This window comes from Sander lucioperca, chromosome 24 (genome assembly GCF_008315115.2).
Source record: "Sander lucioperca isolate FBNREF2018 chromosome 24, SLUC_FBN_1.2, whole genome shotgun sequence".
Classification (NCBI taxonomy): Eukaryota; Metazoa; Chordata; class Actinopteri; order Perciformes; family Percidae; genus Sander; species Sander lucioperca.
In genome coordinates, this window is record NC_050196.1 from 16,624,952 (window position 1) to 16,645,684 (window position 20,733).

Sequence of the window (20,733 nt, forward strand, 5' to 3'; positions counted from 1 at the left end):
ATGTCAAAAAATGTGATGGAGAAACAAAAATCCACTGTAAGAACAAACAGTTGCAGATAAATTCCAGCTTTGGCTAAATAGTTGTTTCAATGAGAAATACCTGCAGACCAAAAGGGGGCAATTTCCTCCGCAGAGAAATAACATTATTTAAAAGGAGAGCGCTGATGCATCCACACAAACCTCACTTATTTTAAATGAATCACGTGAACATGAACCTGTAAATGCTTCAGAAACACAAAGATATCTTCCATTTCTGTCTTTATTTCAATCCTAAAAGGTTGAAACGTCTTGAGAAAGTTCAGGATATTTTAACCCGTTTCTAATATAAATCCACAATATATATCTGTATCTTGACACGAGACAAGACAGGATTTAAGTCCAAGATAATCTTAAAAAACAAAGTGTCTTTGTACCTTGGACGGCAGGTCGCTGTTGTGGATGGAGGCGGGCAGGGAGGAGAGGCCGAGGCCCGGCTGGCGGCTGGAGTAGGAGGGCGGAGGCTGGATGAGAGGTGGAGTGTGTCCGAAGGCGCTGAGCCCCCGCTGCTGCGAGAGGAGCTGCTGGTAGGCCATGGGGTTGATGGGATGAGGGAACGGGAAGGATGGGCTGCAAGGTGCAAAAACATGACCATCAGATTGACATTGATCCTGCATATTTCACTGGGGTTAGGGGAGGAAACAAGGGGTAGGAAGCAACACAAGGAGGTAAAAAAGGAAAGGGAGGAATGGAAGGTAGAAGAAAAGTAGAAACAGAAAGAAGCGGCAGGAAGCAAATGGGGGTATAAATATTGGGGTGGCTGTGGCTCGGAGGTAGAGTGGTTGCTCCTCAACCACAAGGTTGGAGGGTTGGAGGGTCAATCCCAGGCTCCTCCGACCACATGTCAAAGTGTCCCTGAGCAAGACACTGAACCCCAAGTTGTTCCCCAGATGCTGTATGTATAGCTGTCCACTGCTCCTAATACTTAGGATGGGTAAAATGCAGTAATAGAATTTCACTACATTGTACTGTGTGTATGTGACGCTTAAGAATAAAGTTTGATCCTTTTAATCTCAAATCAGTCTTTTAAAGATGAATATGAGACAAAATGACTGCTAAAGTCAGAGGATGTGTGGGAAAACAACAAATGAGCGCTGTGTTTGGGTCACGTTGTCTCTTCAGGTGAGTTACCTGAGTCCTCCGACTGACAGGTGTCCGTAGGAGCTGCTGGCGGCCGAGCTGGAGCGCGAGTTGTTGATGTAGGCGACCAGCGAGTTGGGCGAGGTGCGGATCATGGTCTGGAGGTCGATGCTGGCGTCTGACAGCGGCGAGATGGACAGAGCCCTCTTCCTGCTCAGCCTGGGCGTCAGTCTGGGGCTGGAGAACCGCGACACTGTGGACACACAGGTGAGTCCGCTTTAATGTAGGAGACACAATTTATTTGGCTTTTCCTCTGCTGCTACAACACCAAATGTGGATTCATCCACCGCTGAAAATAGTCCCCAAAAACTTTGATAAAAACAGGAAATGACTGTCTGTGAAGGTTCTCAGGTTAAAAGGTTAAAAAATCAAATGCAGCTGGACTTAAAGCTAAAGCGCTGCTCAAAGACGTTTCGTCTCTCATCCGAAAGACTTCTTCATTTCTGGTTGAACAAGGGAAACCCAAATATTTAACCTAAAAATTGTGTGGTCGTTGTCAAAATCATCGAAACTGCTCCGTTCGTTAGTGTGAACGACCATCGTTGTCTTTTCATCTCTCCCCAGAAAACTCAACAAAAACCCACATTTGGCATAATGTAAGAATGCCGACGATTGTTGTTTAGACTTGGCCTCAGTTGTCTCCAACGTCCATGATGACCATAACGTCCATAACGACAACTGACATTACAACAGCTAGAAGCACTAACCAACGAAGCAGTATCGATAACAACCTCCCCACAGAGGTTACATAGCCGGGTTTCCCTAACATTAGTCACAACTGAAGAAGTCAGAAGTCCAGTTGCAATTGATTTTTTTAACCTTCCTTGGATTACAGGAAATCCTCGAACCTTTGTATGAAATTAAACTACATATTTGTGAGCTGTTTTTAAAAAAAAACAAGCTCATAAAAACAAAACACCACTGAAATGTTAGTTATTTTGAAAACCTACTGCACAAAGGTCTTAATATGACAGAGGTGATAAATTCTGCACATCCTCCATACGGTCCCCCTCCTCCCCCGTGAGACTCTAAATACTCTCAGTCTGAAGGAATCATTCCTGAAATCCAAAGAGTCACTCATCGCCTCATCGTGTCACTTTACTCGCGTTTATTTCAGGATCGAGGCGTCGAGCTCCAGCCGATGTGATGGATGCCGCCACAGCCTCCCCGCGACACTCACACCCCCATGGACACAGAACAACCCTATCAATAAGTGCCGGAGATTGATTCACAGCTAATACAGTAAACAATCCGTTCACGGTGATGGAAACTGAGCCTGGCAGAGGATATTATCGAGTCTCATGGAGGCACGATGGGGAACAGACAGCAGCAGGAAACCCAGGAAAAGAAAAGAAAAGAAAAGAACTGACAGAAATTTAAACAGAAGAGTCGAGAGAGCTTTAGTTTTTGGTCCATTTACAGAGAAGAATTAAAACATTTCTGTCTACATTTGAGTCCTAAAACTTCACTTTCTTTAAATAAATGAACAAGTGAAAAAGGAAAAAGACACTTTGTGCAGATATCTGCACCATAATTAATGCAGAATATAAATTAAGTTATTAATTAATATCCCAAAAACAGTGTGCATTGCAGTTTGTTTTACTTTAGCACAGACTTCCACTTGTTTTAAGACAATAAAACGTTTAAGGACAGACAGACAGAAAATACTCCAGTTTAATTCTGAGGAAAAACTAAGACTTCCACATCAAAAACTGTCTTTTAACTAGCATCTTTGCTGCTGATGTACTTTTGAGCAACACACTTCAGTCTTTGTTCCAAAAACTCGTCTGCATTAAAGCCAGTGCAGCTCTGACATCTGCCCACATATGGCGACCCCATTAAGATTCAGACATAACTAATCAATCTTCCCCACAATAATTCCCCGTAATTACTTCAGATAAACATCACACAGTCTGGGTTTGCACTTCACGATGTTAAATGAGGGCAATTTACAGAGAATTGATTTCAACTGCGAGGAAATGTATGCAGAGCGATCCGATCGATCTCCGCCCTGAAATGTAAATTCAGACAAGGACTTGAAATCTAAACAGAGAAGACTGCGCAGCTTCATGGATCTGAACTTTCTGTTAGTGTTGTTGCACTGGACTTATTTCTAATAAATTAAAACTAAAAAATGTCCAAAAACTCAAAGATATAAAACAGACACAATCATCAAATTTGAGAATCTGAATTTGGTATTTCTGCTTTGTGAAATTACAAATTTGTACATCAAAATGTGTTTTGCCAATTAACAAATCAATGAATTAGCTCCACAAAGCATTGAGGGACAGCTTCTGACACACAGAGCCACTCTGAGTGATTTTCTTTATACTTGTTGATCAGTTATGCTAATGAGGCTCATTTTAGGTCAAACTATCTTTTAGGTCACTGAAAATGGATGTTTTGGAAATTTCAATTCACTGACCTTTATTTCAACTCGTGAGCCACTGAGGTTACCCTAGTTTACAGTGACGACGAGCAAGAGAAACAAAATAAACACATAAAATCAAGTAAAATACTAAAAAAGCAAGAAATTCAGCTAAAACAGTTATGTAATGAGATGTGTAAAATTCAGAAATCATAGTTTTAAACATACCAAGAGTAGGAAGAGCAGTCATTTTTTTAAAATAGTTTTGCAGGGCATGAATTTGTAGCAGTAAAAGAAAAGGCAGTCATTCCTAAGTTTGAGCGTGCTTGAGGAACCTTAAAGAGAAGCAGTTTTCCAACTGAGCATATCAGAGATGTTAGGTGGTTGCTTACCGATGAGAGACTTAAAAATACATAAGCAGAGGCGTCTGAATGTTAGGGTTATATTGCCGCCTGTTGGTTTGGCTCTTTCTTGACTCTTTTATTTATTTTTAAAGATTATTTTTGGGGCTTTTTTGGCCTCTATTAGAGAGCTGAAGACAGGAAAGTGGGAGAGAGAGGGGGATGACATGCAGCAAAGCCAGGCGAGCCACCTTGACTCTTGACTTCAATGTGTTTTTGCATTTTCCTTCAAACTGAGATTTTTTAACTAGTGTATGTGTGGACAGTATTTTTTTTTTTGAGAACGAAGGAGAGGAAAAAATACTTGTACATGTGCACTAGCTTTAGAGTCAATTGGTAATTCTTGATTCAGCTACAGCCCTAATAGGAATGTCTGTCAATGTACATTTAATATATTAATGTCATAGTCTTCTTGCAGTTTATAGGCTATTTATATATACATTGAATCTGTTGATGCATCATCTTAAGCACCTGTGGTTGTTGCATCAAAGCCAGGACATGTTATCTCTGTTAGAAACATTTTGTGAGTTGCTGGCTAGTTTACCTCAAATATTGAACATGTACATCAAATAAAAACTGGGGGGTTATCCCTATTTTCAAACTGTAAATGTGCCAAGAAATGTAGGACAGAGGAAAAAGACTGCTAGCTAGAAAACAAAAGCGGGGTGCATGTTTCAAAATATTCTTTTTAAGGGTTTTATGAGGAAATGCGGACATTTAGCATTTTTGTTTATAAGAAAATTCCTCAGAGAACCTTTAAGAGAAGTACTAAGACATACAAATGCTTTAAGCACCCAGTCAGTCTCTGTAAACTCTGCCACCCTCGACATTATGACAACCTACCGGTCACTTTTAATACAAACAGTTTTGGGAGCCAAACCACATCTGGCGTGCATCAAACTTCCTGTCACAGACTGTCTGTCGTATAGCTTCCACGTCTCATCTTCCCGACCGATTAATTCTGCTTTGTTTGCTTTCACTGCCGTCCTTAATGACGGGGGCTAAAAGGCTGTTTCTAACTATATCCTCGGGTACAAATCTCCAACATATGTTATCTGTTTAGAAATTGGCGCGCTGAGACTTGTGGAGGAGGGGAGACAACTTTTATCCTGGGACATATGGAATCTGAATGATGATATAACAAATCCACAGAAGAGAAAAACATCAGCGTTTGTTTCTCCGGGGATGTCTCAGCTCAGAAGGTTTATTACCAAAGACATTACTGTTTGGGGGGCTGGTGTCATGGGACGCTAATTTGGACATTTAAGCAGCTAAAGTTGAGATGTAGCTCAGGTTGACGGTGATGGTGGTGTTAGAGGGTGGAAGAGGGGGGCATGTGTAGAGGATCAGGTGTGTTTTTTTGTTAGCGGTGTTAGCGGCTGCTCAGATGAAGCAGCCGTATTCATCTCTGTTACTTCCTCTCACCTCTGGGGAGATGTGTTTATTAATGTGCCACTTCCCCTGATAAATAGACCAATGGAAAAGCCCGGCTCGACTCGCTCGCCACCTCTCCTCCCCCCCAGCCGCCTCCTCCATTGTGATTTATATCAGCAGCCGCCACTGGGAGTGTGAGTGTGTGTGGAGTGATTTGCAGAGTGAATTTTTGTGTGTGTGTGTGTGTGTGTGTGTGTGTGTGTGTGTGTGTGTGTGTGTGTGTGTGTGTGTGTGTGTGTGTGTGTGTGTGTGTGTGTGTGTGTTTGTGCTGCAGCCCCCGAGGCTCTCGGTGCCACTGTGGTCCGTATGTAACTGAAGTGTTTGAAACCAGAAGGTTGCCGGTTCAAACGATGCCACAGCTGCTGGGAAACATTTGGGGGAAATGCTCTGTCCTCGTTCAACGGGGAGCTCTTGAGCAAGGCACGTTTAAAGGGCCACACCAGAGTTTTTTTGGGTTGTGCATGCAGTCATAATTACTTTGCATGACTGACAACCTTTTCCCCAAGCAACACGCAAGAATAATAAGTTGCAAAGAAAGCCGGAGTGAGAAAGCGGTGTGCAAATAAAAAAGAACTTTAAGGACTTAAATTACAGTAAAACTAGTCGGGCTCAACATTTTCAGGACAAAACCTGACACCCGGCGCCGCTCTCTCTTTCCGCTCTGTGTGTTGCCGTTCTCAAAATCCCTTCGCTTCAGCAAACAACAACAAACTTCAAGCTAGCAAGTTTTGAGAAAATTTGGATCATGCAACAAGGCAGCCCTGCTTGATTCTTTCGGTGAATGATTGTAAAGATTTACAAAGAATATGTTTACGGCTTTTAGTCTCTAACTGGAACCTTTTGGGACCAATGGGTGGACAAAATACAGCTGTTGCATGAAAATCAACTTTCCCAGAGTTAAAACGTGCTCAGGTTAGAGGTAACCCTTCTTGTGTACTTTACTGTTCTAGCCTTTGGACTGTACTTGATGCACAATGATAAACTGACAAAAAAGTGAAAGGGAACGAAACCAGAGCCTTCGTTTTAACGTTCTGCATCACACTTAGCAGTAATGTAAAGCTTTACTTCCTTCCTTTTCTCTGGATGTGTAGAGGAGTTAAATGTTCTCAGCTTGTGCACTTGGCAGGTAAAGTAAAATTTGTTCTCACAGCCACATCCAGCAGTTTCAGTGAATAACTTAACAATGACATTTTGGCGAGACAGAGCCAAGCGTGCTTTGCGTTTGTGTTGGCCTCAGCGCCTGCACAGTGTTGGGGACGGCTGAAAACTCAGTTATGACAGCTTCAGTGAGCCCGGGCTGGACGGTCTCACGCTGCTGGCAGCCTGCAGCAAAAGTTTGGCCCCAGACGCCACAACACAGCGGGCTCATTCACAACCCCGTGCTCTGTCTGCTCAACCTGCAGGGATAGCGTTAACCCAGGCCAACCGCTTGTTCAACCGCTGAGCTCTGCGGTCAACTTTTTCTCTGACTCTTAATGATTGGTGCGTTTTCTCAATTCAGTTTGATTTTTGGAACATAAAGTAGGGTTTTACCTTCCTAAGAGAGCTGAAAGATTCTGACTTTTTTGCTTCTGACTTTAAAAAAGTTACTGAGGACTTTAGTTAGTCTGAGGATAGAGCTGTAAAGTGTAATCGATTAGTTGTAACTAAACTATTCAATTAATCAGCAACTATTTTGATTATCAATTAATCGGTTTGAGTCATTTTCGAGGAAAAAAAAGTCAAACTTCTCTGATTCCAGCTTGTTAAATGTAAATATCTTCTAGTTTATTCTCTCCTCTGTGACAGTAAACTGAATATCTTTGAGTTGTGGACAAAACAAGACAATTTGAGGACGTCATATTGGGCTTTTTGGGAAACACCGATCCACATTTTCACCCTTTTCTGACTATTTAGAGACCAAACAACCAGCCTCATCTGAGGACTTAGTTTCAGTTAAGAAGAAGAGTGCAGTTTGTGGAGATATTGGATCATTGCAATCATTTTATGTACTTTGTGTGCACTTAAAGCAAAGGGCACCTATAGATGTTCTGAAGTAACCCTGAACAGGAAGTGTCACTTCACTGGCAGAGCACAGAGAGCAGACATTAGTGCAGCTGGCACGTAGCATCACTCAGACTCTCTGGTGTTCATCATCAGGAGTTCCCCTCCACCATCAGTCTCCCTCTCAGACATGGCTACCCTTTTAAGGTGCAGTAACGAAGCGCCGGATCAAAGTAGGCATTTATTACGTTATTATTTAAGTATAGCTGCTGTGACCGAATGTGCCCAGCGATGGCGTACACTGGAAATGTCACAGCGGCACAATGAGTCCTGGGTGTTTATGGAAAAGAGCTGGCTCAGGGTCGGCGGGGAGAAATATTGTGCTGCTGATACCTGAAGGCCCTCGGCCGTTTGAAGTTGTCTGACATGAAAAATGTATACAAGCCTTATTTATTCATACGCCTCTCCTGTGATCTTTGTTTCATCATCCACCTGGACTGGACGCCCTGATATAGGAATTTCATTCTCCGTAATCAATGTCAAAGCAGCCCATTGACCGTGGCACACGCAGCTACTGTATGTTAGCGTCCTTTACTGATGCATATGCAGGACAAAGTTACTACTTATTTCTGCGTTTCGTTTTGTCTATTTATGCAGTGATGTTGTTTTCAGTATCTCGGCTCTCGTGCAGAAAGAGTTGAGAAAAGTGTCCGTGTTTGTGGCAGGAAAATTTACACAGAATTTGGAAATTCTCTTTTGATAAATTACAGCACTTAAAAAGCAGTCTTTGAAGTTTTTCTGGACTGGAACACCTGCAAAATGTCACTGAAAGAGAGCAAAGCAAATAATGTTTAAAAAAAACCAAAGCTGATGCTCGCTTTCAGTCACTTTAACTTTTCTCTTTTCTCTGAATATAAAGTCAATTGGCAGAAAATGTATCTGCAACAATTTCTTTTTCAAGCAAATATTTTTCACTTCTCTTCTATTTCTTGCTTCTCAAATCTTCAGATTTGCCAGACAAAATAAGCATTAAGAAGATATCAAATTGTCATTTGAGTAAACATAATGGACATTTTTATTAAATTTTCTGATGTTTTATAGACTTAAGACGATTTACTGATCAATCAAGGAAATAATCAGTTAATTAACCAATAAAGAAATTGCTAGTTAGTTGCAGTCTAGAGTTGTTTTGGAAGCCAGAGATAAAATAAAGAAAATGCAATCAGTAAATGTGCTAAACTAGGAGCTAAAAGAGGCTGAAAAGCTCTAACAGCTGTGAATTTCCAACTTGCAACTTTCTGAGTTTGTTCTCAGAGTTACTCACCGTCGAGGGGGGTGATGTAGTCGGACAGGTGGGCCCCGGCGGCGGCCCCAGCCCCCTGCATGAGCAGCTCTCCGTAGGGGCTCCGGTGGCTGGCCATGAGGTGGTAATACTCTGCCGGGCTCGCCCCGGGAGGAGGAGGGAGCCCGAACAGCCCACGTTCTTTTAAATGCTCATGGGCCACTGTGGACGGGGGGAGAGGGGGGAGATGGTTGGTGAGTCAGAAAGGATCTTTTCTTTTCAAAATCCATGTTACAAAGTGCGTCACAAAACAGCAAAATAAAACAGACCAGCCATAAAAATATCAGTTTTTTTAAAAGAAAAAACAAAGAAAAATGATTTAGTGTATAAAAACCTCTCTGACGTAGGTAAGAACAGAAAAAGCACTTTTTAAAAAGAAATAAAAGACAGTTCAAAGGAGGTTTTAAGCTGAAATAATATCAGGAAATGTTCTTCGACGAAAGGATGTTTTAAGAAGGATGCAGAGAAAGAGTTAATAACTAAAGGGGGGAGTAAGAGGGGTGAATTCCTGGTCTGTCGCGCCTCATTCTGAGGAGATCCATGAATGGGCCGAGGGGCCAGCGGGGCGGGGTCACTGATGTGCAACGGCCCATGTAGGTGCTCCCACCCCACCCCCACCTCCAGGCCTCAGTGTCTCCTCAGACTCATGAGCAAAATATCTCTTTACTAAAGACGCTGCAGGACCAATGTGAGCTCTGTGTTTCCATAAAATGTGTTCAATTTAAAGTAAATTCCTTTCACGTGTTCACCTGGCTGTTCACATCTGCACCCAGTAAAGCGCTTTTAAAAGTGTCAGAGCCAATAAGAGTTAGATGTGAATTAGTTTTACGCCTCCAGAATCACTTCCCCTCTCTTCTGCGTCTGCTCCTGAAGACACCGGTCTGCAAACCAAACGTTACCTCCTGCCCTCGTCCCATGAGTGTTCTTTCAGACGACATTAAGTCTCTGGACCTAACAGAGAGCAGACGATGGGCTCGTGCTGACGTCATAGCTGAAGTAGCTGCCCTTACAGGATCACATTTCCACCTTTTAGAAACTTCTGGATGATGAGGACAGAGGTAGAAAAAGGCCAGAGCGTTTTTCATAAGTAAATTCAACTCTGTGGGGACGTATGTGACGGAGAGCAGAAAAAGCACCAAGCTCAGATGAAAAAAAAAGTATCAAACACTAATTCCAAAACCACAACTCCAGGTGATGACAGGATGTTAAACTAACTTCCATGTCAGATGTTGTGGATGGTTTGTGGGGAAAAAGAGAAAGGTCACCTGGCTGGAACACATAAAAGCCTCCATCTCCAAACCCAAGGCCTCGTCTTTCAACAAGCTATTTGCATTCCCTTCACCGCAAATAGGCTCCCCGTCCTTTTTTCTCTCTTGCACGGCTTTATCGCGGCCAGATCTCAGGCGTGGCCGCTTATTTAAGTTTAAAAGCATTGCCACATTACCACTGACAGACTGTAAAAGAAGATTTATATCCCGTCCAGCCACCGCGCTCCAATCTGTTATTGTAATTCAGCGCTGAGGACAGAGTTGTCATCGCAGCTTGGTGAGTTTGTGCAGGGGTGGGGGGGGTGGGGGTGGGGGGGGGGGGGTGGATAAGTATTCACCAGCACTGACTTTCTTTTTCAAAGGGTCCCCTCTCGGTATCAAAGCACCTGGGAGCGCAGGTCAAGGTTTCCCCCACTGCTCAGTACCAGGTTTCCTGCTAAAAAATATACCTTTTCCAATAATGCATTCACTCTGCTTTAGGTTTATTCTAAAATTATTATCCCATTATAGATAGATACAGTGAAAAGTATGAGGTCCTGCTTTGATTAAACTGAAAACATCAACTCCAGTGACTGATCTATATTTTGGTCTGTAAGTTAAAAATACAATAAAAGAGTGAACTTACAGTCGGCAGGGCTGAGTCCTCTGGCTGCCGAGATCATGGAGAGGGTGGGGCTGCCGTGCACAGAGCGCAAGTAGTGCTCCATGTGGGGGTTGACGTACGGGTGAGGCGGGCTGAAGGGGGATTCGCCGGTAGCCACGGTAGCGGGTGAAAGGCGGATCAGTGAGATATCAGAGAGGACGGGGCTGCCGGCAAAACCTGCAGAGCTGTACGAGAGGAGAGAAAAGAAACGTGACTGAGTTTGATCATGTTTAGCAGCCGGGACACAAAACATCATCTTTTAAAACACATAAATATAGTTTCAATAGTGCATTTGTTGGGGACTATTTTCAGCAGCGGATTAATCCACATCTGGTGCTCTACTGAGTATTTGTGGCAGTGGCACGGTGTACGTGTCACCCAGTGCAACAGTGTGGCTCATTGATGAGTTTTAATGGCACAGAGGAAAAACATATATCAGGCTGTGATAACAGACTTTAAAACTGAAGATCTCGTGGCCGGGTTGCTCAGTGGGTAGAGCAGGCACACATATACTGAGAGGTTTATGCCTCGACGCAGAGGTCTAGAGTTCGAATCCGACCTGTGATGATTTTCTGCATGTCTTACCCTCTCTCTCTCTCCCCTTTCCCACCTAACTGTCCTATCAAAAATAAAGGCAGAAAAGCCTTTTTTAAAACTGCTCCAAGATCTCCACTTTAACTGCTGTGTCATCAGCATGAAGCAGCTTTAACACAACTACCTGAAGCGCTCCCCGCACTCTCCAGTAATCCTGCACAGCTGAGCCACCACCTCAGTGTGTACACAGACGGCGCTGAGAGTGAGATCACGTCTAACGCGCTTCCTCTGTCGAGCTTTTGATCTAAGAGAATCAGAGGAAGGGGTGAGATCGGGGTCACGGAGACGAGGAGGAAGCAAAACGCCTCTCGAGGTGAGGCTTGTACCCACGGGGCGTGTGTCGGTGTCGTTTACCGTGTTAGCTCGTTGGGAGGAAACAATCCTCCAGCGTGATATCTGTAAGACGAGCCTCATGAAAGAACGTAAAGCCGACACCTTTTTAAAAGACGCGTCACTTTCTTTCCGTCTGTCTTTAAAAGAGAGATATTTAATCAGGTTTATTCAGTTTAAAAAATGGCCCAGTTTGCAGATGGGTTTAAGATATTTAGGTTTGGTTTACTGACGGTATTCACACATCTGCATGTAGAGTCTGAACCACAGCGAGTTAAAGTGAAGTTTCAGCTCTTACATCTCCAGATCTGTGTCTACTACCTGGCTACTTCATGAAAAATACACATTCTCCATCATCCAACAAAGGCTTCATCACCTCGCAGGCAGATTGTTGGATTGCATCACGAGTGAGGCAATGTTTTTCTTTCTCAAAAGAAGAAGATAAAGATCTGATTTTGCACCCAAAAACATAATCATCCCCACAGTGTGTGTGAAATATTAATGCTCTCCTCATGTATCTGCCTGCAGGTGAGCTCTGTCTGCCTTTGAATCTTTGTTTACTGTGATAACAAGCTCCTCCAACAATCACATTCTGAAGCGTATAAATATTTCCGTCTTCACGTGCTGCTCTGATCAGATATTCAGTCTGGCTGCGGGCGAGTTTTCTGTGCGAACACAATGCTCGGCCTGTGGAGCGTATCCTGGTCCGGCGCCGGGCAGCAGGCTGTGGCGAGAGAGAGGGTGGGGGTTGATTTCTGTCTGTCCTGGACGCTTGTAGGCATTGTGTTAACAGTTTTACTGTGGAGGAGGATTGGCACGTTGTTATAGTTAAGTAACTTTTTCCCATATTAGAATATTACTTGTTCAATGTTCATTGTGCGCTTAATGCTGCATTTAGGGCTGCAACAAACTATTATTTTCATAGTTGATTAATCTTTGGATTATTTTCTAGATGAATGGATGAGTTGTTTGGTCTCTAAAATGTCAGAAAATTGTGAAAAATGTGGATCAGTGTTTCCCAAAAAGCCCAAGATGACATCCTCAAATGTCTTGTTTTGTCCACAACTCAAAGATCTTCAGTTTCCTGTCACAGAGGAGAGAAGAAACTAGAACATATTCACATCTAACAAGCTGAAATCAGAAAATGTCTTTCTCATTTTTCATAAATAAATTTCTCAAACTGATTTATCGATTATCAAAATAGTTGGCAGGTCTAGTTTAAACTTCTCTCTCTTGAGCTGACCAAGCGTTTTGAACCAGAACCTTCTGTATTTGCATCAAGTAGCTTGTGAATGATAAGATGTGCCAGATGCAAATGTAATTAATGTTGCATATCTTTTGCTGCAATGTAGATATAAGTATCAGATCAGACCCGTGATTCTGCAGCTGAGCAGAGCTTTCAGCCTCTTTTAGCTCCTAGTTTTGGTTAACTGCACATTTACAATGTTGTTAAGTCTCTGCGTTTTAGCAGCAGCAGCTCTGATGAAGCCACTGTTCTCTACCTGCTCTTCTGGCTTCAGTGAAACACAGCAGAGCCTCATGTGAAATGTCTCGAACACGTATTTACTGGTTTAAAGCTTTAAAGGAAGTCGACAGCAGACATTACCTTATTCTCTGCTGTTGACGTTTGTTTTTAATGGCACAGACTTGATATTATATAATAACATTAATGAGGTGTGGGACTTGTTAAAACGCTCAGTCACAAGAATATAGAAATGTAGATCTCTACTGTTGGTTGTTGAGAGTTCAGCGTTAGATTTTAAGTAACTTTATTGTGATGCTGTAAATATTAAGCACTGTTTATGAAGTGAAAAGCTTGGCAAACACCAAGTCTTTGCTTTCAGCAGATGAAAAAAAGTTTGGCATTTGTGTGATATTGCTCTGCTATATTTAGGTCTGCAACTATTAATTGATTTTGCAACTTTCGTAGGCCGAGATGGCATCTTCTGCTTCTGCTTATTTTATCTGAACAAAGGGAAACAGTTTTCTAATGATTTAAAACAGAGAAAAGCTGCAAATCCTCACAGTGGAGCAGCTTTAACATTTTGCATTTTAAGTGATAAATTACTTGAAATTATTAATCGTTCAGTTAAAGTTAGCTGTGAAGAACATGGAAGTGTGTTACTAGGTTCGCATAGCATTCCTCTACATGCATCTAAAGTGTGTTTCTGTCTGGTTTAAGCTGCTGTACGAGCATTTTTTTTTTATCGTGTGTGTGTGTGTGTGTGTGTGTGTCTGTCTGTCTGTGTGTGTGTCTGTGTGTGTGTGTGTGTCTGTCTGTGTATGTCTGTCTGTGTATGTCTGTGTATGTGTGTGTGTGTGTGTGTGTGTGTGTGTGTGTGTGTGTCTGTGTCTGTCTGTGTATGTCTGTGTGTGTGTGTGTGTGTGTGTGTGTGTGTGTGTGTGTGTGTGTGTGTCTGTGTCTGTGTATGTCTGTGTGTGTGTGTGTGTGTGTGTGTGTGTGTGTGTGTGTGTGTTTCTCTGCGACACCAGAGATAAATTACAGTGACAGTGAGTCTCGTCTCCGGTGTCGGGCTCAGGGAGTGCTCTGATTTAGATAAATCACGCCGTCCAGCATGCGGCTGAATCCACTGTAGGTTTATGAGTCTGCTGCTGCTGCGACGTGAAGCGGACGCCTCAAACTTAACAGGCAACAACCCCATCCCACTCAACCCGGATCCCCCGAACGCCTTCCTTCTCATGCAGAGGGAGAAATGACCTACATACAAACAAACAGATTAGGGTGCTGCAAATCATGGCCTCCTTAAAAAGTCATTTCATCATCTCATCCTGCACTTTGTTCTGTCCTCAAAGCTGGATGGAGAGATTTAATTTCCTTCCATTTCTTTATATGCATTTGTGCAAAACGTTTCATCTGAAAAACTTAATGGCAACTTTGCAAACTTGTTTCTTTGATTCTTTGCCAAAATATGGCAGCATGAAGTCCAGACGCAAGGATGATTGTGTTGAAAATAAAGTATGAAGAGCAGAGAGAGTTGATACTGCAACTTCAGGATGACTTCTAGTGTCTGAAATCAAGAGCACTCCATGAGCTACATAGCTCCAGGTTTAAAGTGCATCAACTGTGGTAGTTTAATTGAACATGTATTTGGGCATACGCAGCACAAAAGCATAGACTGTTTTTGGCGCCATTGCTTTCAACTGCTCTCTTCTATTTCCGGGTCAAAACCCACTGCAGCGGAGTGGGGAGGGGCAGTTATAACCTACGGAGCATGCGCAGACGCATAACCCGAGCTGACCCAGGTTAAGGTCTATTCTGAATTTTAAATCCATGGAATCTTTATATTTGAAAACTTCCCTCGAGCCAAGAAAAAGCCCCTTAAAAACCTGTGATGTAAAGTCTCTTGGGCAGCGGGAAAAACACGGAAGTAAACCCGAAAGCTTAGAAACTTTTTGGCGTATGCTCCAGGCGAGGAAATGAACTGAATGGGCGCTATTTTTTGATCTTGTAACCAGTCAATATAATACACGCATGGTATTCATGCAGGAATCCCTCGGTTACTAAAGGAGTTATCTAGGTCTGTTGACCCAGTATGAGAACTCTTGATTGTATCTGTGGTTTACTTGGCATTTGAGAAACTGGTGTATTAATTATAGTATCTTTAACCCAAATATAATTAGGATATAACCAGCATGTAAACTGTCTGTGTGTAACTGTGGGGAGCTGCAGGTTTGGTCCACTCTTGGCTGTGTTTGTAAAGTTTCAGGCCCTTAAGATCTCAGCTTCTTACATCTTGGGAGTTTCCAGCCTCGCTCCGTCCACAGAGGAGGAAGTGTTCCCCCTGTGCTCTTCTGTCGCCAGCGAATGACAGTGAGGCGAGGGAAGAACCCCCTCCTCAGTATCCGGTGAAAGAAGAAAAAAAAGAGGCTTCCCTATAGCAGCTTTTTATGACAGGCTTGACAAAATAACCAGCCCTCTCATTACGGTATATGCAAACAATGATAAAGGGGCCGGCGCAGAGATGTCATGTTAGACAATCAAGGAGGGGACCTCTGACACGCTGCCACGAGCGGATAATAAAGTGCCGCACCAGGCGACAAATGACACCGCACTTAATTTGCTGCGCAATGTTCCTGTAATTAGGTGAATTTGGCACAGGCAGGGGGGAGCGACAGCTAGATCAAGGTCTTGATGAATTAGGGGTCCACTGTCAAGATCAAATCACATTAATCAAGGTGGCCGAGTCCGCGGACAGCCTCCCCTCCTCTCCCCCGCCCTCCCCTCTCCCAGCCAGGCGTGATGAATAGCCCTGCTTCCGCAAGGCGCGAAGTATGCATCACCATCAAATCTAGGAATCTAAATGTAAGAGCACTATTTGGAGAATTCTATTGACTTTTTTTGTCCCGGCGCCAGTTTTTCTTTTGTGATAAAGTACATTTGAACTTGTGCATGAGCCTCGATGTGTCACAGTGTGCCACAGACTCAGATCCACTCGCATGTGTTCTTTAACAAGCTGCTCAGTTTAAGTTTGTTAATAAAAAATCTTTGCATTCGTTTACGCTCTTAACATCACTGTTCTAAAATCATCAATTAAAACAAGCATGTCTAACAACAATTCAAATAACGTTGCAATTTAAATAGCTTGCAGCTCTATTCTGAACACATCCATTTAAATCAACCTGACAATCTTTCATATCTCTGATTTTGAAGCTGAATGCACCCTAATGCACTTTTCAAATAAGTCTTTACTTCGAGCTGCATTATCCTGCAACAAAAAGGCAACTATAACCAAAATAGGACAGATATTGTCTGAGCACAGCTACAGAATTAAACCTTTTGACCGTTTCCAACATGTTTTCACAGTCTCTTCAAGTTAATTCTTTTCATTAAAAGCAAGAACAAATATGATCTAATGTTTCCTGATACAAATAACAGATGTGTGAAGTTGAATTGTGTTCAGTGCTGTGTATAACAAGCTGAATATCCCTCAGGAAAATAAATGGGATCTCTTATTGAAGCCAGACTCACCACCAGCGCTGCTGCTGTGACCTCTATACTCTGGGAGTTTAATTATGGCGCTAGCTCGGGGGCAACGCGGCCTGCACCACACAGATTAGCTCCACAACAAGCCATTAATGAATATAAAGAGGTGCTGGACTCAGGTTGGCTGTATTATGTCATCAGTGATGGATCCGGCCCTGCCGATCGCCGCTAATGGAGCGAGCAGATTGATACGAGCCAACTGGCAGAGATTTATGTCTCTTTTACTTTTTTATTATCCAGCAACAGAAGTGGAACATAACTAAGTACAGTACACTTATACTGTACTTTAGTGTTTGCATTATAGTTGGTTATTTGACAGCTGGAATTACAACTTTGTAGAATAAGATTTTACAAAAAAAAACATATGATCCATTTATGAAATATGATGCATTGTTATAGATTAAACCAGTGGCTTCCAACCTTTTTTTTTTTAATATAAATTATTGTCTTCTTACAACTCCTCGTTCCACACCAAGCTGGATTAAATGAAAACTAACTAAATGAAACTCCCCCATGGCAGCAGATGAGCCATAAGTTCAGCTGTTTTTTGATAATGTGATTAATTGACTGTTGGCTGAGGACGGGTAATCCTTTGGTAGCCTGGCAAGAATTTAAAAAAAAACGCTACTTGCATTGCTCTGTCTGATGGGGGCGTCTTCAACAAAAAAGGCAGTGCGGTTCGCCTCACATTTTTCAACCAAAAATGTGTCCAAAAATCCAGAATTTGTGGCCAGGTTGGCTCAGTTGGTAGAGCAGGCGCACGTGTACTGAGAGGTTTATGCCTCGACGCAGAGGTCCAGGGTTCGAATCTGACCTGTGATGATTTCCTGCATGTCTTCCCCCTTTCTCACCTAACTGTCCTAAGCATTAAAGGCGGAAAAGCCCAAAAAATAATCTTTAAAAAAAATAAAAATCCAGAATTTGAAAATAAAGCTCCAAAAATGTTATAATCTAGGACAGTCCTAAAATATATGCACCAGGGAGGTAAATGCTAGATGCACCTTTACCTTCAACAAACCACTTCAAGTGCATGCTCTCATTCCAGAGATACCAAATCCATCCAATGCACCTTCTAAAAACATCTAAATAGGTAGAAGCAAAGGTTCCAAGGAACTGCTCAAATGTTGAGAAAAACCTGATTCTCTCAATACTGCTGCAATACGTCAACTTTTACTTCACGTTCCTAGTTTCCAGCTGGTAAACTGCCTTGCTTAGTGGCTCAGTTGCACCTCAGCTATTCAGAGAGAGATCTTTTTACTTTTCTAACTGAGTCTGGATCTTAGTAAGCAAACTTAAGACTTCTTAAAGCATCAGACTGTTTTCATCCCCAGACGTTTGGAGCCCAAACAGTAAAGCTTGCCCACATAATCAAACTGTACGGAAACAAGAGGCTGCAGAGGGGAAATTTAGAACCAGCATTGATTATTCACTTTGGAAGTCAACATGTTGTCATCTGCTTTTGATATTGAAGTTGGCGAACGCTCAGCTCTCATCAGCGCCTGCAAACATACACTTGAATTCTCCAGAGTTAAAAAAGCAAAACAAGCTCTGTGCTGTTCAGTAGTAACTGAAAAGGAAATATAGATTTGCATCAAAAAAATCTGACGGATTTAACTTGAACCTGTGTCTTCAGAATCTGACTTGCGATGTGTTGAAGTCCCTTTAGAAAATATATACCCAGAAGAAGCAAAAAGGCCACTTACCCGTGCATGGCGTGCAGCGCATGAGGCTCGTAGTGGTATCGTCCCTCGTGATGGCGCATGTCAATCGGGATCGGTGTGTGGAAGGTGGGGAAGATGTGGTGGGGGGCTGCAAAAACAGAAACGCAAAGAAGAGAGTTAGATATGAGAGAGAGAGAGAGAGAGATGAGGAAGAGAGAGAGAGAGGGAGAGAGAGAGCGAGAGAGAGATGAGGAAGAGAGAGAGAGCGAGAGAGAGCGAGAGAGAGAGATGAGGAAGAGAGAGAGAGAGAGAGAGAGAGAGGAGAATTCAAAAAAAAATTCAAAGGCAAAAGGGCTACAATAAAGCAACATGAATTTCAGAGCAGGCTGAGCACTTTCGTGTAAAATATTGGCACTATCATACAAGAGAAGTTGAATAAATAAATAATCAAAGTCGTCCTAAGAAATCCTACATCTTGAACATAAAAGATATCCAACTGGGCTTTGACAAAGACCTGCAGCTAGAGGGTCTTTGAACTAGACGGGATGATGGACTGTGTGGAGGGAAGCTGCAGCCCCGACTCAAACAGGGACTGACAGCTCTGGGAAAAGCTTTCTACTGCTTATACTCTGCCTTTACAAACTGTGTGAGTCTTCTCCGGGGCTGCAAACAGACCAACACTGGATACACACACACACACACACACACACACACACACTCCTGGGTCAACGGTCAACATGACGGCCACTGACAACTATTTTTATTTTGTGTTTCCAGGGTTGGAGGGAATAGATGCATCGTTCTGGACCTTCTGTGCTTCCAGGTGAGGAAATCATGGCTCCTCACAAGAGCAGGAAAAGTTAAAGTATTTCAGGAGAGGCAGAGAGGTAGATTAATAAAATGTTCACAAAAGAAGCAGCGGCTGAGTTTTAGTGCTTAGTTTTGCTCAAGCTCCAAAAACACTGGATCCTACATTCCCCATAATACAACTTGATTGGATCTTTTTATTAGATGCTTCCTGCCTTGTAAACGGCCACATCTTTCAAACTCCACACCTCCAGTTTAATGTCATCAGGGTTATTTTGTCACACGATTATTTTATTCGTACTTTAGTTTATAAAATGTCCAAGTGAATGACGTCACAACTTCAAATGTCTTGTTTTGTCAAAGATATCCAGTTAACTGTGATATATAAAGGAAAGGAAAGCAGCAACTCCACACATTGGAGAAGCTGGAATGAACGAACATATGATGACAGAAATGACTTAAAGGAATAGTCTGATGTTTTGAAGTGTGGTTGTATGAGGTACTTCTCCATAGTCAGTCATAGTCAGATTTTAGACACCTAAAAACATCTATATCAGTTTAAGTGGACTAGAGTAGAGTATTTTCAGCACTTCACCGTGCTGTCAGACAGCCCTTTACGACGGGGAACTGAAGCCATTATCTCTGCTCTCTTCAAAGCCACCAGACTCCTTTGACAAAAACAGTCATTTTACCTCTCACACCGGAGTTGCTGCTCTACCGCTGCCTCCATCTCTTAGTTCGGCTCTCCCTTACATGATGGTACAGCATCATCAGCAAGTTTCAAAAACAAAAAGTACCTCTTACATATGACATTAATAGCTCTTTTTCTCCTCACAAATAAGTTGGACTTTTCTGTGAGATCAGGCTGACTCTATAAAATCTAAAATATGGACATAATCCAAGACATGAAATTATTTTGCCCCAAATATGCTAGACAAGCCTGCAGGTTCTACATTAAAAGTGCATTTCTGTTTCCAATTTAAGCCATCTACGTTTAATAGTCGCCCTGCATCCTTTTAATGGCCCTTTGGATTTTTCATTAAAAGCCTGTTTTCCTTTTGTGGTTTCTTCTCAGATCTGGGAAGTTTACCCAAAACATTAGAACTAATTAGCTGTTGTGATAACATGTCGTGCCTTTATTTTACCGCAGTATAAATGAAGCCTTTTGGGCTCTTTAACCCACTTTATGGAGTTATGTTTCTTATTAACATTTTTCTCAGGTTTTTATTTTGTAAAAGCTCCATGAGGGCATTGCCTAACTCTCTCTCTCTCTCTCTCTCTCTCTCTCTCTCTCTCTCTCTCTCTCTGTCTCTCTCTCTCTCTCCTCTCTCTCTCTACGTTTCCTTCATCATCTCCTCCCTCACTCGCCCTCTGTGTAGTTTTCCCATCTTGTTAATTGCAACCTGGTGTGTCTCGTCTGCGAGCTGCCGGATCGCAGAAGGCAAGAAGAACAAAAAGACGCAGAGAGGAGGGAAAGGTGAGCCAGCTGATCTCTGGATTGCATTAAAATTCTTCCTGTGTCACACACACACACACACACTGTCTATCGGGAATCTAGCAGGGTGACCTGGGATTTCGGAGCAGGGGGGTCAGGGCCACGGATCATTATCTGCTCTCGGCTGAGCGCTGGGAGGGGATAACGGGGCCTCCCGTGGTTCCCAGGGGCTCGGGACCTGAGTGAGTCAGCATTCCAGGTCCATTCCTCTCACTCTGCACCCTGA

The 20,733-nt window shown here is 42.7% G+C and overlaps 1 protein-coding gene and 1 long non-coding RNA gene across 3 annotated transcripts in view; one reads left to right on the forward strand and one right to left on the reverse strand.

Annotated features, from left to right (window-relative positions):
- Window positions 1-20,733, reverse strand: part of LOC116044855 (zinc finger protein GLI2-like) — a 73,338-nt gene that overhangs the window by 13,750 nt on the left and 38,855 nt on the right. Inside the window, exons 3-7 of the mRNA XM_031292411.2 lie at window positions 18,248-18,353; window positions 10,598-10,800; window positions 8,687-8,866; window positions 1,168-1,369; window positions 414-606 (exon numbers count right to left, since the gene is read on the reverse strand). Coding sequence (XP_031148271.2) covers window positions 414-606; window positions 1,168-1,369; window positions 8,687-8,866; window positions 10,598-10,800; window positions 18,248-18,353 — 884 coding nt within the window. The remainder of the gene's footprint in view (window positions 1-413; window positions 607-1,167; window positions 1,370-8,686; window positions 8,867-10,597; window positions 10,801-18,247; window positions 18,354-20,733) is intronic.
- LOC116044856 lies at window positions 450-20,478 on the forward strand. 2 transcript variants are annotated; one of them, XR_004103763.2, is made up of 4 exons: window positions 450-563; window positions 1,159-1,383; window positions 18,983-19,028; window positions 20,392-20,478. It is a non-coding gene; the product is annotated as an uncharacterized LOC116044856 (long non-coding RNA). The 2 variants fall into 2 exon arrangements; XR_004896656.1 differs by having other exon boundaries at window positions 471-563; window positions 1,188-1,383.